This window comes from Trachypithecus francoisi, unplaced genomic scaffold, assembly GCF_009764315.1.
Source record: "Trachypithecus francoisi isolate TF-2019V2 unplaced genomic scaffold, Tfra_2.0 Lachesis_group8, whole genome shotgun sequence".
Classification (NCBI taxonomy): domain Eukaryota; kingdom Metazoa; phylum Chordata; class Mammalia; order Primates; family Cercopithecidae; genus Trachypithecus; species Trachypithecus francoisi.
Genome location: NW_022681473.1, coordinates 54,763,398 through 54,781,087, shown reverse-complemented (window position 1 = coordinate 54,781,087; position 17,690 = coordinate 54,763,398). Strand labels below are relative to the sequence as shown.

The 17,690-nt window shown below is 37.5% G+C and overlaps 2 protein-coding genes across 17 annotated transcripts in view; one reads left to right on the top strand and one right to left on the bottom strand.

Moving 5' to 3' along the window:
* AMPD3 (adenosine monophosphate deaminase 3) overlaps positions 1–3,089 on the top strand; it is a 55,905-nt gene extending 52,816 nt beyond the window's left edge. For all 12 annotated transcript variants that reach the window (XM_033206553.1, XM_033206557.1, XM_033206549.1 and 9 more), the window contains 2 exons: positions 935–1,045; positions 2,412–3,089. In XM_033206553.1, the coding sequence (XP_033062444.1) occupies positions 935–1,045; positions 2,412–2,588 (288 nt within the window). In that variant the 3' untranslated portion in view covers positions 2,589–3,089. The remainder of the gene's footprint in view (positions 1–934; positions 1,046–2,411) is intronic.
* A 3,282-nt stretch (positions 3,090–6,371) lies between these two features.
* Positions 6,372–17,690, bottom strand: part of RNF141 (ring finger protein 141) — a 29,859-nt gene continuing 18,540 nt past the window's right edge. Inside the window, exons 5-7 of one of the 5 annotated variants that reach the window (XR_004436049.1) lie at positions 14,277–14,457; positions 13,518–13,625; positions 6,439–9,581 (exon numbers count right to left, since the gene is read on the bottom strand). Coding sequence is in view for 3 of the 5 variants with exons in the window: in XM_033206544.1 (XP_033062435.1) it covers positions 9,431–9,581; positions 13,518–13,625 (259 nt within the window). In the remaining 2 variants the exon portion in view is untranslated. Of the gene's footprint in view, positions 9,582–9,989; positions 13,192–13,517; positions 13,645–14,276; positions 14,458–17,690 lie in introns of those variants that run through there. The other 4 variants (XR_004436050.1, XM_033206544.1, XM_033206545.1 and 1 more) reach the window with 4 other exon arrangements.

The following is a 17,690-nucleotide window of genomic DNA, read 5'->3' as shown; positions in this document are numbered from 1 at the left end:
TGAATAAGAAATTTAAAAATATTTATTATCTCATTTAAAAACCACATCAATAAACCAATGAAATGTTACATAATAACAATTTTTTTTTCCTGAAAAGTAAGTTTCTCCTGCCTTTGTTTTGCATTTTTAAGCCTCTTTAATGTCTTAATGGAAGTCAGCAGGACTCTTCTAGCCACTTCTGCATTCAATTTGTTTTTAATCAAAATATGTAAAAATAAAAATCTTGCCTCATGAAAATACATAATTGGAAAAGAGAAGATCTTTCAAAAAGTCTTAGGACCCTCAGGGATTCTTGACCTGTACTTCGAGAACCATTGCTGTAGGCTAGAGTGGCAGTGGGGTGGGGAAGAGGTCACCGAGGGTTTGTGATGAATAGACACTTCACATCCCAGAAGGGAAGCAAAACCACAGCTCAAACCCAGACCCTTCTGGGATTACACCATTTTACCGCTTATCCTATGATCACTTCTCTCTTTTTTTTTTTTTTTTGATGTTCCATCTCTGCTTTTAGTACTTTACTCATCCATCTATCTATCTATCTATCTATCTATCTATCTATCTATGGCAAACTTAAGAAAATGGTGTATTAGAAAGAAAAGCTAGAGGGCAAGTGCTAAAAGTAGTATGACTAGAGGCTTGTCACAGGACAGCAGAGACTGCCATCCCTGATGATTGGCACAGGGCTTCAACATGAGCTCTCAGTGCTGGTCAATGAACAAATGTGGAGGCGTGAGTTCAGATTTCTCTTTGATAACCTGTGATTTCACAGAAGAAAAGATCTTAGGTGTTGAAGGTGTGATGTTTGATGATCCAGGTGTCATTCAGTGAGGAAAAGTTAAACCTGCAGTGTCTGATGTTGTTAGTTTTGGACATGTGTGAACGATTGACATGGATATCCTCCTGTCTAATCCACATGCTTTGTTGGGGGGTCTAGGAAGCACTTATGGAAGAATATGCCATTGCAGCTCAAGTGTGGAAGCTGAGCACCTGCGACCTGTGTGAGATTGCCAGGAACAGCGTGCTGCAGAGCGGCCTCTCGCATCAGGTATGGAGTGTGACGGTGCTGCCTGTGTCCCTCCTGGGAAGGCTGCCTGCTGTGTGCCAGGAGCCTTCCAGACACCGGGGATCTGTGATGAACACAGCAGGTAAGGCCTCTGAGACACTCAGGCACAGGGAGAGAAAACGCGGCAGCCTCCTGCATTTTTATAGTTGCTTCCTCACCCTTCTTAGACCTCTACGCCTCCTTGGAGAGGCCTTCCCTGATTGCCTGTTCTAAAGTAGTCACACACTTACTATTATTCTCTATCCCCTTAATCTGTTTTTCTCCATACCATTTATTCCTGCAGATATTTGGTTATGTGTTTTTCTGTCTTTCCCTCTAGAATGTAAGCTCTGTGAGGGCAGAGACTTGTTCAGAATTATATCCCTGAGCCCTAGATAGTCCCTGGCACATAGCAGGCGTTCAATATTTCTTGAATAGATGAACAGTATCTAGACTGAATAAAAATCTAGACTATGGGACCTAGACATCGTCATTTTTAAAAAAGCCCCGTAAGTAATTCTGATGTGGAGCTAGCACTGAGACCCATGTTCTGATGTATCTTAGGTCCCCTAACACCTCCCTGGGTGATGTCACTGGTGAGGGAGAGGTTGCGTTAGGGCCTGTGCTTGTCAGATGATGATGCAGCAGAGTTAAGGCTTAAGATTCTTTTCATGTGCAGTGTAGTGCCTTGGATTGGCCCTCCCCAGAAACATTGTCTGCCCTTGTCAGCTCTCAGGAGGGACTTCTTTTTTTTTTTTGAGACGGAGTCTCGCTCTGTTGCCCAGGCTGGAGTGCAGTGGTGCGATCTCAGCTCACTGCAACCCCCGCCTCCCGGGTTCACGCCATTCTTCAGCCTCAGCCTCCTGAGTAGCTGGGACTACAGGCACCTGCTACCATGCCCGGCTAATTTTTTGTATTTTTAGTAGAGATGGGGTTTCACCACGTTAGCCAGGATGGTCTCGATCTCCTGACCTCGTGATCTGCCCGCCTCAGCCTCCCAAAGTGTTGGGATTACAGGCGTGAGCCACCACGCCCGGCCTTGAGGGACTTCTTACTTAGTCTTACCTCCTTCCCCTTGCCTTTCCCATCCCCAGCAGCTGCTGCAGACCTTGTATTTCCTCTCTGATCAAGGAAAGCATAGCCAGGAATGAAGTGTTGTCTGAGGATGACTGAGGTTGTCAGGGTGACATCCTTGAGGACACAGAGGCCAGGAGGAATTTTATGAGTTCTGTGGGGATAAGATGTCCTGACTTTATCTGCTTCAGGGGGACTAGTCTGATTTGCTGTGACTGATGTCAAAGCTGACTACATGGCTATAGAAAGTGAATCAAAAGTACATCGTTTCATTTGTATTTCTCTTGGTCCACAGGAAAAGCAAAAGTTTCTGGGACACAATTATTATAAAGAAGGACCTGAAGGAAATGATATTCGAAAGACAAATGTGGCTCAGATCCGGATGGCATTCCGATACGAGACCTTATGCAATGAGCTCAGCTTCCTGTCTGATGCTATGAAATCAGAAGAGATCACTGCCTTGACCAAATAGGTCCAGCATTTGACATGCATTTGAACTTTTTGGTTCAATTTCAAGTCTGCTGTGGCTAATAGTGGTCAAGATTCTAAACTAGAACTTTCCTCTGTTAAGAGGATGCCTCTGAAGAAATTTTAAACTGGTGATTTTGGTTGCACTGCTCACTTTAAGATTTAACATGATCACTTGTATTTCTGAGTAACAAGATGGTGACTTCTCCTTGGGGATCTGGGAGCTGAGCACTTGTCTATACTTGTTCCTAATTTTCCAATTATTTCTCTTGAAACTGCCAGTGCCTGAACTGTTGGGGCCAGGATTTTCCATGGTCAGATGCCAAGTAACATGAGGTCTGTGTGGTTTTCTGCCATACTTTTCTCCATTGGCCCAAGTAGGCTTATTGGTAGTTGTTCATTTCAGCCTCTGGCTGGCTGGCTGCCTTAAACACAATCAATTTCAAAGCTCCATTTCATAAAGGGGCTACTTTGAGGGAGTTAAGATGGAAGACTTCCTTCTTGATAATTTGTGTTTTTAGTGAATTTCTTAAACCGTTTTATTTAGCCCTCTTCCCCCATTTCTAGTTGGAAGCCAAATGTACTCATGAAAACAGCCACTCCTATTCTTTTTTTTTTTTTTTTTTCCTTTTCTTTTGAGTTGAAGTCTCGCTCTGTCGCCCAGGCTGGAGTGCAGTGGTGTGGTCTTGGCTCATTGCAGGCTCTGCCCCCCCAGGTTCATGCCATTCTCCTGCCTCAGCCTCCCAAGTAGCTGGGACTGCAGGCGCCCGCCACCATGCCCGGCTAGTTTTTTGTATTTTTAGTAGAGATGGGGTTTCACCGTGTTAGCCAAGATGGTCTCGATTTCCTGACCTCGTGATCCGCCCGCCTCGGCCTCCCAAAGCAGCCACTCCTATTCTGAGTCTTGGTTTCTTCACCTAGAAAGTGAGGGTTTGGACTAGACAAGTGGCTTTCAGGGTGTTCTGTGAATCCCCTCATGAATACTTTAAGGTGGGGGACGGAAGGGAGTGAGTGATGCTCAGGGGCTGTCAAACTGACTCTGGTTCATCAGTTTCACACTGGGGCTGCTACATAATACTTTCATTTGAATGAAGAACTTCAAAAAGCACAGGACTGGATGATCTCTGTTCCTTTTGGCTCTAATATGCTACAACTGTAGGCCGATTATCACTTTACCAGTTAAGAGTTAGGCCAGATAAGTGAAATTTAACTGAAGGTCACACAGCTATTAAGTAATAGGCCTACAACTGGATTTTCTTATTCCAAATCCTGTCTTTTCCCCACTATTCCATTAGACCCCACAAATGTTAGTTGTGTGTGTGTGCGTGTTTTTTTTAAATCACTGTAACCAGGTGCATTTTTTTAAGGCAAAATTTCTCCCTTACCTACTATGATGACTTCAGAAGATACAATGGTCCCAGGTGCCAGGTAGAAAGCATTTTAAAGACCAATCTGAATTAAGCTTTATCAATGTGCTCTTCATCTGTGTTACTAGTGCCTGGTATGTAGTAGGTGCTCAATAAATGCATACTAACTGAATTTCTTTTGGCAACTTTTTAAGGACATGTGCTCTTAGTACTCAAGAGGCTGCTCGAGGACCTTCCTATCTATTTCTGTGGTCAAATTCAGACTACAGGAGGTCTTTTTGAATCATTGTAGTTAGAAGAACCCAATTTCTGCCTGTGAACTTATCTGACTTTAGACTGTCTCATCTTGTGACTTTACAATGCCTGGTCAATTCAGCATATGGAACTATAAATGCAGTCTTTTTACTAGGCAGATATATATGCTATCTTGCAGCTAATTATGAAATTGAGTGAAAATTCATTGTTATCTTAGGGATTAGTTGTGAAAAGCCCCCATTTGTATACATTTGCCCTAACATAGGAAGTATTGTGTAGTTTCTCATTGTCATTTTATCTGTATCAAGTATCTTTTTTTTTAATTGTTAAATAAAGTCTGCTAGGACTGTGGCTCAATAATTTAAAACTATGTAAAGATAATCATATTTAAAGCAAATGTTAGTTTTTTTACTCTTAAGATTGGGCACCATGAAAAGCTATCAATAATAATAGCTAATTTATCTGTTACTAAGACTCAGACATGAATGACATTCACTAGGAAAACTCAAAATTTTCAAACTGAAGCTCACTAGACCTGGAAGATAAATCTTTTGTTATCTTCTCTAACTTCTACCCTGTTATAGTTCATGAGCAAAGCTACACACGTTCATTTCCGTTTCCCGGGATATTATTTTAGTCTGTCCAGCTAACACCATGTTGGATTTTACCTGTCCTGCAAGCTTTTTCTATAGCACTTTGTGCTTTTATTACATTGTTATACTTAATTGGCCTTTTGGGGGACAAATCCCTGCTTTCCTTTGTGTTTGCAATTGGAATAAAAGGCAATTAATAGCATACTGACTCAGGTTTCGAAAGGAACAGTTTTTGAGGCAGTTTTCCCTTCCTTATCCTTAAGGGCTCAAGTTCACTTTATGTGTTACTTCAAATTGTACCGTTGAAACGATCACCATCATTGCTCTTTTGCCTCATGGAAACAAATCACAGTTCCTGGGTTATTTCTCATGGCCTCTTGGATTAAAAAAGAGCTGAAAGCACATTTCTCCTGCTTTCTCTTTACTTCTAAGTGTTGGTGAAACAATATTCTTCATTTCCTGGGTTTGAGACATGACTGAAGGTGATATACCCAAATACTCTCTGCCTAAACGATGATCGTTATAAAGAACAAGTGTAACTAATTCCAATAAAAGGAATACTAACCAGATAAACATAGTTCCTTGGAAATTTTTGCAATTAGTAAGGTAGAAGATGACAAAGCTGCAAGAGTGTCAAAACCTAGCTCTGCAAAGGCTTTTATGTCTTTTGACAGTAAAATGTGCATTTCTCCACAGTATGATGATACAGTCAATTTAACTACCAACTGCCACTCATTCTTATGTCTTTGTACTTTTCAGCACTGAGATTCTACGATGTTTCTCTAATTATATTCTTATATTTTGTAAACAATTTTACATGGTAAACAAACTACAATAGGGTTGAGCATTTTATTTTTACTGTCTGTTGGGGTAGGGGTCCACAACCCCTGGGCTGTGGACAGTAGTGGTCTGCTGCCTGTTAGGAACCAGGCTGCACAGCAGGAGTTGAGCAGCAGGCGAGTGAGCGTTACCACCTGAGCTCCATCTGCTGCCAGATCAGCAGCAGTATTAGATTCTCAAGAAGCGTAAACTCTATTGTGAACTGCACATACAAGGGATCTAGGTTGCATGCGCTTTATGAGACTCTAACTAATGCCTGATGATCTGTGGTGGAACAGTTTCATCCCGAAACTATTCCCACCCCACCCCTGGTCTGTGGAAAAATGGTCTTCCATGAACGCAGTCCCTGGGGCCAAAAAGGTTGAAGACTGCTACGGGAGGGTGAAAAGACATAAGATTGAGTCTGTTGTCAGCTGCTTATGTTTATATTATATTGTCATTGCGTGGCCCAGCATAAATGTGAGTGACCTGTTGACTTCCCTAATCTCCAAGTAGTTTTCTTATTCCTGGACTTGACTTCAGACAATAACAGTTAAAATGGAAATTCTTTAGACTATCTTTTAATAAACTCAACTTCCCAATGTTAAAAATCACCAAATCAAAAGATATTTTCAAGCAGCCTTTCCCCCCAGATATACATTAGATATAAGGAAATCAAGTCCAATTTCAAATGAATTTTAAAACAGCACACAAACATTATAAGCCCCCAGCACACAATATAAAATAGTTCTCTAAGGAATAAAAACATTTAGTATATTAGAATGTGAAATTACGTAAGAAAAGAATCTCTTCAATTAGCTAAAATTACTTGTGAAAGATTATTTATTGCACAATTTATCAGTGGGTACTAAGAATAACACAGATACTATTATTCTCAACCTCTAAATTCAGTACATAGTAAAATTCATTTTCTCAAACTAAGGTTCTATACATAATCGGAGTAAACCCTGTTATTGAGTTAGGATAGGGAAAACAAATTCCTTGAGTTCATGAAACCACTTCACAAATCCTAGAAGGCACACATTATATTTCCTATCATGGTAAGTACATTTAAGTACTTCATATTTAAAAAAGACAAAGCTGTACAGAATACAAAAAGTGTACATTTCATCCATTAAACAAATTTACAACTTTTACGATTAGTTATTACAGTAGAACTGACCTAACATTCACATCTAAATAATTATCACCCAGTTTAATAGAGCGAACAAAGAGCTGTGCTCATTTATTTGCTAAGGCTATAATAACATTTTATATTCACAGTAGATCAGTAAGTGTCTTGGAGCTCACATTGTAAAATAAAAAGGTTTGGGCCCTATTGAGTCACTGGGCTCAATGTTAAATAATTCTTTGAAAGGTGAAGGATTCTGGGGGATAAAATCATTGGCTATCCCTGGAAAGATCCAAAACTCTGTAAGGTAACTTTGTTCACTTTTCAGAAACATTTTAAAATTAGGCAAACTGAATTAAACTCAGCAAGTCTAATCTAAAAGGACAATTTAAAATCTTAGAGCTGGAAAAGGTTTCAGTGGATCATCTATCCCAAGGTTTTCAAAATACGTTCCATGGAATACTAAGACTCTATGGAGGAGATACAGGGTTCTGCACATTTGACTTGAATTTAATTAAAATTTTTTTTAAAAAAATGACTCTCACTGTATGTGTTACTCACCAAATTCAAACATGCTGGATATCACCAATGCATTAATATGTTTTTATTCATTGACTTAATCACATTTATAGTATATAAAGTTTATACAATAAATAAGGAAATTTATATTAATTTGACTTTTATATAGTGGGGTGTAGGGTATGTGTGTATGCACGTGTGTTTAAGGGTTCTGTTAAGATTTTCCTTGAAAAAGTTTTTGCTGCTGAAATAGTGTGAAAACCACAAATAAAGTCTCAGTTTCTAAAGTAGGAACCTACAAACAAGAGTAAGAGACTTTCTCAAGGTCACACAACCACCAAGTGCATTGCCAGGTTGATATGATGGAGCCCCTGGTACTCTGCTTGCATAAACCTCCACAGGGAGTAGTTAGCTATTTGGTACTTAGCTGTCCCATTATGAATGTCAATCGATTAGTCTTCAGTATTTTGGGGGGCAAAATCAAGCTACCTCTGGACAGATGTTTTTCCTTGAAATTGATTATTTTTATTTGCTTGCCTGTTAAAATCCTATTATCCAGAAATTCTGTCATCAATAAGTGGCAACTTAAATTGTGTACCCTGGTTTAGGAAAATAGTAATATTTGCAACTTATGAATAAGTCAAAAAGTTACATGGAATGTTAAATTTTAAAGGAGACAGGCCCTTGTTTTATTACATGCTGAAATATTAATTTTAGAAATTTTAGTTCATAAGCAAAAAAAAGGGTTGAGGTGCGACTGAAGATCACAATTCCATTACTATATTCTTTCAGAATATTTTAATGGAAAGAGTATTTCAATGGAAGTACAGTGAAAGAGTAAGAATGCCAAATTATCTTCTAATTTTCATAAGTATTTTATGTATATATGGTAAAAAAGCCTCACTCTATTTTCTTGTCTTTCTTTTTTTTTTTTTTTTGAGAGGGAGTCTCGTTCTGTCTCCCAGGCTGGAGTGCAGTGGTGTGATCTCAGCTCACTGCAACCTCCATATCCTGGGTTCAAGCGATTCTCCTGCCTCAGCCTCCCGAGTAGCTGAGATTACAGGCGTCTGCCGCCACGATTTTTGTATTTTAGTAGAGCTAAATTTTTGTTATTTTAGTAGAGACAGGGTTTCGCCATGTTGGCCAGGTTGGTCTCAAACTCCTAACCTCAAATGATCCGCCCACCATGGCCTCCCAAAGTGCTGGGATTACAGGTGTGAACCACTGCACCTCTTGTCTCTTAATCTAAGAAATTTGAGGACTCTGAAATCTCAGAAAGATGTTTTCAAGTTAAGGAAATAAAAGCACCATAAACCAATATTAAATGACTTATAATAATTTAGAAATATAAAATTTAGTATTTGTGATGCAGAAGAATTTCCTTTTGAAATTCCAAGATGTGTGAGCATTATCAAAGCCATTTAGAACAGTTACCCAGCTGTGGGAAAGCACTTCCAGAACAGCCAAGAAAATTTCCCAGGAGAAATCCATTTGCAAAGGAAAGTCATACCCAACTTTGTAGACCTCACCCAAATTATACAGTATGGCAAAAACAAACAAACAAACCTTTAAGCACAGTAGTTCCAAAACACACTGTTAAAGTTATGAAATAATTGTGGATCATTTCAAGTAAAAATTATTAAAGGAGCAATAATTAACCACAAGGGGGCATATATACTCCTTAGATTCCAGCAGAAAGACTAGTTTTAAGTAGTAACATGCACTTTGAAGTATTCTACATTTTCAGTCATTTAAAATTTCCTCTCTCCAATGGCTACAACTTTTTAATATTTGAGGTTTATTTTATATCTAAGTAAAAAGATTCCAGAATACTCCTGCCCTGCAAAACAGTAGTGTTTCAGAAGCCTCTGGAAGTGCTGCTGTTACCTTTAGCAAAGAATTCAAGAGCTATTAGTTGTAATAATACAAATTTGAACAGATGAATAATAGGAAAATATGGTCTAAAACAGTAGCAAATTTTAGTACCACAAATGGAAGACATGGGAAGTTTATTTTTAAAAGGAGCACAAATGATCAGAATAGCAAAAATAAAAGAGTGGGGAAAATGGATTTTTCTGTGTCTGTGCCACAACCCTGCATTCTTCCCCCATGACTAAATACTTGTAGCGCACAATAGCAACAGAAGACTTTCACTCCAAGGTCATGGCCTGTGGGGCTGGCCTGCCTCATCAGCCATGTTAAGAATATAGTTAGCCATATCATCTTCAGTGGGTGCATCTGATACCACCCAAGATTCATTTGCTCCAGTCATTTGTAGGCGACAAATAGGGCAATTCCTGTGTCGATCACTCCTATTAGAGAAGTCAAAACAAGAACAGTTTGCTTTTTCTTCTTTTTTAAAAACAGGATTTTATTTAAAGTAATACATGCACATGGCTTTAAAAAAGGAAATAGCGTAGAAGTATACAGTGAAAAATAAATCTCTCCCTCCTATCTCAATCTTCAATTCTCTTTCCCAGGGGCAACCAGTTACCAGTTTTTTATATATTCCTCTAGAGATAGACTAAGCTTGATTAAGCTTTATGTGTACACACAGACATGCACGTGCACAGACATCACTGCTCCACTTGTCAATATATCTTATAAACTATTATGTATCAGCACCTGTTAGAGCTGTTTATTCTTTTTAACATACACTGTATCGCTATGCCATAATTTGTTTAGTCTCCCACAGAAGGACATTTAGTTTTTTTTTTTCCGTCTTTTGTTGCTACCAACAATGCAGCAATTCACATCCCCATACCTAAACAGGTAAAGTTTTCCTTTATAATAAAAATTCCTTGTGAGTCCGAAGAGGAAATTCCCTCCTACCAATGGAAGATTTGGTCAAAGTGTGAAGTATAAATGTTTATTTGTGATTATTTAAATGGAAGCCATTACTCTAGGAATAACTTCTTGGCAGTGGCAGGAGAATATGACAAGAGGAAAGAATATTATTAATTATTTTTCTAAATAACATCTACACGACTTTCAACAATATGTGTACCTGTTGCTTGCTTAAAGGTCTGAAAAAATTCCTGTGGCTCATAAGCAACAGGAAGACTTATATAAAAATGGAGCATACAAAGTTAAAATAAAAGACAAACTTAACATGCACAATAATTTTTCTGACAGGGAAAGAACTCATATATGATCATTTTAAGATTATGTTTTCGAAAAGGATTTTTTTCAAGTCAAACATTATTTTGGTAATTTAAAAAATACCATATTTGAGCCAGAGACATATCATGCAGGGAAAAATGTTTTTCTATTCATCTCTCAGTGAAATCTGGGACCAAAGTAATTATTTATATCAACTGCTCTTTGGCTTTTACACAAAAATTTCGAACTCTGTTCCAAAAACTAAATGTGAAAGCTAGAGCTGGCATATATTATTTAGGTTGGTTTCTGGTTCCTCAGAGATATTTTACAAGATAATTATATGTGTGCTCTTCTGTGCACAAAACATCACAATTTAAAAATAGTCAACTTCTGCTTCCAACCAAGAGGCTAGATTTATCTTCCCACCTAAAATTACTAAAACAATGGTTTCATATAATCTTTCAAATAAAGCACTGGCCATCAGACAACAAAGGACAGTGATCCCTGGGACATGGGGGTCAAAGAAGGTGAGACCTATACTTGCCCCAGCTTACAGCCTCCAGAGTTTCTAGCCCCTGATCAAGAAGGGGGAACCTTGATGGAACATGACAAACTTCCTGAGCTGAACACAGAGCTGAGAATCTTGGGAGGCCAAACAGCTAGGGTTTACAGGGCAGGGTAATGGAAAGCTGCACAGAGGGAAAATTCCAGAGTTCCACGCAAGTGTCCCCGCCAGAATACTCAGCAGAGTGCTGATCAGTGTGTGCATGTGAGGATACTACCTGAGGCTGAACGATCAATCAAAGGGCTTTGAGGAGATAGTCCCTTAAAGCTCACTGGGCCTGGGAAACTGCCTGTTTCACCAGCCAGACTGAAAAGCCTCGTAACTCTTGGGGCATTAGTAGAGTTCTCTAAAGGGTCTTGCTATTAGTGGGACATAATTAGTTCTAAACTAAATACTGCTCTGGTCCTGCCTAACAAATCACAAAAGCAAGATCCAAAAGAATCAAACTGTTTCCAAGTCACTTAACTATATTCCAGAAATAAGCTCAAGAATATTCATAGGAATACAAAAATATCCAATACCCAAAAAGGTAAAATTCACAAAGTCTGGCATCCAGTTGAGAATTACCAGACATACAAAAAAGCAGCAGAAAAATATAACCTATAATAAAGAGAAAAATCAATCACAACCACCCAGAACTAACACAGATACTAGAATTAGCAGACAAAATGGAAAGTGATTATAGCTATATTCTATATAGTTAAAAAACTAGAGGAAAGCTCAAAGATATTAAGAGACATGAAAGATAATAAAAACTCAAACTTCTAGAAATGAAAATTATCTGAGGTTAAAAAAATACACTGGATAGAATTAATGGCAAGTTAGACACTAAAGAAAAAAAAAGACTGGTGAATATGAAAGGAGATAGCAATAGTAACTATCCAAGATGAAACCCAGAGAAAGACTCAAAAAAGAAAGAAAAAAAGTAGCATCAGTGAGCTGTGGGACTACTTCAAGTGGGCTAATATATGGTAATTGGAATCACAGGAGAGGGGAGAGAAGATAGAAAAATATCTGAAAAAATAATGGCCGAAAAATTTCCAAATTTGATGACACTATAAATCTACAAATCCAAGAAGCTCAATAAACCCCAAGCACAAGAAACATGAAAAAACTACTCTAAGGCACATCATAATCAAAGTGCTCAAAACCAATGAAAAGAAAATAACCTTAAAAACAGAGGGAAAAAATGGCACATTACCTACAGAGGAAAAAAGGATGACAGAGTTCTCATTAGAAGCAAAATATGTGTGAAGCAACGTTATTAACATACTGAAAGAAAAAATACTCTCAAGTCTAGAATTCTGAATCAGAAAAAAAATCTTTGAAAAATGATATTCGGACATTCAAGAAGAGCCTATGGAATCTACAAAAATACTACCAGAACTGATACATGATTTTAATAAGGGTGCAGGATACAAGGTTGATATACAAACACCTATTATATTTCCATACACTAGTATCAATCATAAACTGAAATTTTAAATACTGTTTAAAATAGCATAAAAATATGAAATACTTGGGGATAGATGTCAAAGATATGAAACATTGAAAACTACAGAAATTGGTGAGAGAAATTAAGGCCTAAATAAATGGAGAAACATACGGTGTATGTGGCTGGGAAGACTATTAGTAACAAATTCACTCTCCCTAAATTGATATATTTATTCAATGCAATCTCATATGCTGCTAGTGGGGGTGTGAAATGGCACAAGACTGCTTTGGAAAATAGCTCGCAGCTTTTTAAAAAGTTAAACACACACCTACCATATGATCTAGCCATTCCACATCTAGGTATTCACCCAAGAAAAAAACCAAAATACATCCATAAAATGACTTGTCCATGAGTGTATCTAGTACCTTGATTTTGTAATAGCTAAAAACGGAAAACAATCTAATTTCCCCCAATAGGTGAATGGATAAACAAGCTATGGTATCCACATATCAGACATTACTCAGCAATAAAAAGGCATGACTATTGATACATGCTACAACATGGATAAATACCAAGACAATTAGATTGAATGAAAGAAGCCAGACAAAAAAGGCACATATGATTCCATTTATAAAAATTCATAATTTTTATGGGTGTGTATATATGTTGAAACACAGTAAATTGTATATTAAACACATGTAGTTTATTGTATGTATTTTATAAATTCTCCTAAACGCTCAAGTCTTATTTTGTAAAATAATGAACTTCACTAGTTGATCTCTAAAGTTCCCTCAGGTCCAGTATTCAAGAATTTTTCCTTCTAAACATATACACAGAATAAATGTAGAAATGAGGAGAAAAAAGGAGGAAAAAGGAAAATGTTTAATTTTAGACGTAAGTCAGGCACAAATTTTCATACAGCAAAAGAAAAGTGTCAAAACTAAGGTACACCCCCACATTTAATAAATGTTAGGTGTAAAAATAAAAATAGTTTTAACCAGCAGAAGACATGCCATAAAATTCAAAGTACTAAAGAATAAAATCTCTCTCATACTTAACCACAGTATTTTTGCACTTTTCAAAGTTTATTCATGTACACTATCCCACTGACCTTGGCCTAGCCCATGAATGCAGTAGGTAACTTACCATTTATCAATACACTTCTGACAAAAGCTGTGAGCACAAGGCAGGATGAGGTCAGCCCGCCCGTCCATGCAGATACAACACTCCTCCTCATCGGTCAGCTGCTTCACCCTGCAATGTGAAAACTGAGCTGAAACAATTATATTCTCTGTCATTATGCTTTATACTTTGTTTTTGCTGCTTTAAAAAGCATTATTAAACATCTGTATGCCCACAGTATAAAGCACAATATGACTCACGTGCAAAATCAGACTAAAGTTAACATTATCTTTTAGGGATAGCAAATATATTAGGGAAAAAGTATTAAGAGGGGTACATTTCATAAAGAAAGACTAGATGAAGGATACATTTTGTGATAAAACAGGCAAAAGTGTAAATAGTCAAATCTTTCTGGAAATAACTTAGCCCATTTTAATCATATTGGACTTATATAAACAAATTTAACCAATATAGTTATTGCATTACTGAAAGACAGGGATATGGTCTGAGAAACTCATTGTTAGGTGATTTCACTGCTGTGTAAATATCATAGTATACTTATACAAACCTAGATGCTTTAGCCTACTACACACCTAGGCTATATGGCATAGCCTATTACTCCTAGGCTAGAGACCTGTACAGCATGTTACTGTATGGAACACTGTAGGCAACTGTAACACAATGGTAGGTACCTGTGTGTCTAAATGTATCTGAACACAGAGAAGGTACTGTGTAAATATGGTATACAAGATTAAAAATGGTACACCTGTATAGGGCACTTACCATAAATGGAGCATGCAGGCCTGGAAGTTGCTCTAGGTGAGTCAGTGAATGAGTAGTGGTGCGTGGATGTGAAGGCCTAGGACAGGAGTGTCCAATCTTTTGGCTTCCCTGGGCCACATTGGAAGAATTGTCTTTCTTGGGCCACATATAACATACACTAACACTAACAATATCTGATGAGCTAAAAAAAAAATGCAAAAAAAATCTCATGTTTTAAGAAGGTTTATGATTTTGTGTTGGGCCACATTAAAGCAATCCTGGACTGCATGCAGCCCGTGGGCCGTGAGTTGAACAAGCTTGGCCTAGGACATTACTATATAGCACTTGCACAGTAGTGTACAGAGTTTATGAACACTGCACATTTAGGCTACACTAAATTCATAAAAATATATTTCTTTCTTCAATGATACATTAATCTTAACTTACTATAGATTTTTTAACTTTACAAACTTTTTACTTTTTTAACTTTTGACTCTTTTTGTACACTTACCTTAAAACACACATTGTACAGCTGTACTGAAATATTTTATAAGCTTTTTTCTATTTTTAAGTTTTATTTACTTTCTAAACTTTTTTCTTAAGAACTAAAACATAAACACACACATTAGCCTAGGCCTAAACAGGGTCAGGATCATCACCATCACTGTCTTCCACCTCCACCTCTTGTCCTACTGGAAGGTCTTCGGGGGCAGTAACATGCATGGAGCTGTCATCTCCTTTGATAACAATGCCTTCTTCTGGAATACCTGCTGAAGGGCCTGCCCGAGGCTGTTTTACAGCTACCTTTTTTTTAATAAGTAGAAGGAGTATACTCTAAAATAATGATTTAAAAGTATAGTATAATAAATGCATAAACCAGTAACATAATTATCGAATATTACTGTACATAATTGTAAGTGCTATACTTTTATACTATGAGCAGCACAGTAGGTTTGTTTACACCAGCATCACCACGAACATTTGAGTAATGCATTGCATTGCAACATTAGGATGGCTATGATGTCCATAGGCAACAGGAATTTTTTTAGCTCCACTATAATCTTAGGGGACCACCATCACATATGCAGTCTGTCATTAACCAAAACACTGTTAGGTGATGCATGACCATATAATTTATTCACTATGTGTAACACAAAGCTCCCTAAAATACGGATCCTGCCATCAGGGCCTTACAATGCTGACATTGATAATGGGCATATAAGTGAAAGAATAGTTTGGCCTTAAGTATCAGGTGCTATGAGAGACATAAAGGGAATAAAAAGCAGTTTCTGTCCTCCAGGAGGAGCTCTTTTATCTTCTTGGGAAGAAAAAAGATTTCAAACCTTTTGCTCCAGTCACAATTCAGAGAGCCCCTGAATGAGCCATATGCCTTTGCATATGGTATTTTCCTTTCCTGAAACTGTCCTTGTGAGTTTAGTAAGCTCCAACCTTGGTAACTCAGCTCAAAACATCATCATCTCTCAAAATCAACACTTGCCTCAATGAAAGGACTTAAATACTGCATATCGATTGGCTGGCCTTTCCATAAACTGTAAACTCTTTGAATACAGGATGTTTGTCTTAGATTCTCAATAAATACTTCTTGAAGTGATTTTAATTTCTTTTAACCTTTGTGCTTTTTTGTAATTTTTAAGGTTTTCATCAGACATGTATTACTTTTGTAATCATACAAAAACAGAATGTTCCAAAGTACAGCCACTAGGCTATAAACTTCTTAAGGATAGGAGCTATCACTACTACGTTTTCCATTCCCTGCTGTGCTTTTAGCACTGTATATAAGATACTGAGATAGTACTTAAAATTTTGATTTGAACATAAAAATAAATGTCAAATGTATATTAAATATAGTAAGTGCTAAGTAAAGAAGGAAGAGATGAATATATCTCAAACTTGTTGAAAAGATTAGAAAGAAAAATAATAGGATTTTAATAGAGGACATTCTAGATGCATAAACAAAGTTGTAGAGGTAAAAAACAAAATCATGTGTGTTTATGTCTGTGTATATGCAACCAGGAAGCAGGCATGATGCTTCAGTATGGAAAACAAAGGGAAAAAATTGATGAAAGTGGAGATAATCTCATGCTTAAATGTCAAAATATTAAGTTTGAATGTGTTCTGACAAGCAACCTACAATCAGGTATAATCAAGGGGAAGTGAACTCCCATTGATATGGTACTTTAGGAAGATTAATTGGGAGTGCAGTATGAGGGACAGTCTAGAGAGAGGAAAACTGGTTAGGACCTTATTTCAGTAATTCATCTGAGAGATAATTAGGTCTAAGAAGCATTATAAAAGACAAATGTTTTATGTGGTAATAGATTAAGTGTTATGCTTTAGTAACAGGGAAAAGGGGGAAGCCACTGAATTGGAATGGGAAAACTGAACAGAAACCTAGATGGATATGGGTCTAATGTACCTGAGTTTCTCAGTAGCAGAGAATATAACTGAATCCGTACAGAGTGACAGAATATTCTGAAGGCTGGAGTTTAAAAGTGAGAAGCAGTGGACTACAAAGAAGACCATTGTGGAGAGAGATAAAAGAATGGGAGACACAGAAACAGCCAGTGGAACCAGTACAAAGTTCTCTTAATTTTTTGCTACCTTCTTAGCAGCACAGTGACCAGAAGGAAGGAGAGTCTTGTGCTGTTTGTTCCTGTTAGATCACTTGTAGATTGGAGTATTTGGTTCTATGCCTCATACTCTGAAAGGCACACATACTGACAGAGAAAAGATCATCTGGGAAAGTCTCCAGTATGTAGACGAGACCCACATAAACAAAGGCCAAAGGAACTGGGGGTGTTTATCCTTGAGAATAGAAGGCTCAGTGAGAATTTGATGACTGTTTTCAAATATTTGAAAGGCTAGAAGAGAGAACAGATTTGTTTGGAGGAATTCCAGAGGGCACAGTCATTGAAAACAATAAATATAATATAGTAACAATAATAATGACAGTTAACTCTTATAGACAAATTACTATGTGTCAAGCACTGTTCTAAGTATCTCATGTCTTTCAATTCTCTCAAAAATCCTATAAAGCATACACTATAGTTATCAACCTCTGTTAGAAGATGAGGAAACTGAGGACACAGTTTGATTTGTCAAAAAAATCACACAGTAGAGCCAGGATTTAAACACAGGCAATTTGCTGCGAGAGTCTGTGCTGTGCTGCCTTAAGAAAGATTTTGGATACTCTGAGGAAAATGAAGCAATAGGAAAAACTTCATAGTGATTACAGCCATGTGAGTATGAAAAGGCTTGGTTTTTTTGAGGCAGTGATCTCACATAACTGCAAGTGTTACTTGTACTTGCAAGTCAGACTTGGCAAAATGTGGGTAAGCAGAGTCTTGCTATTCAAAGTGTTATCTGAGGATCAGCAGCATTGGCCCCACTTGGGAGCTTAACAGACTCTCAGGC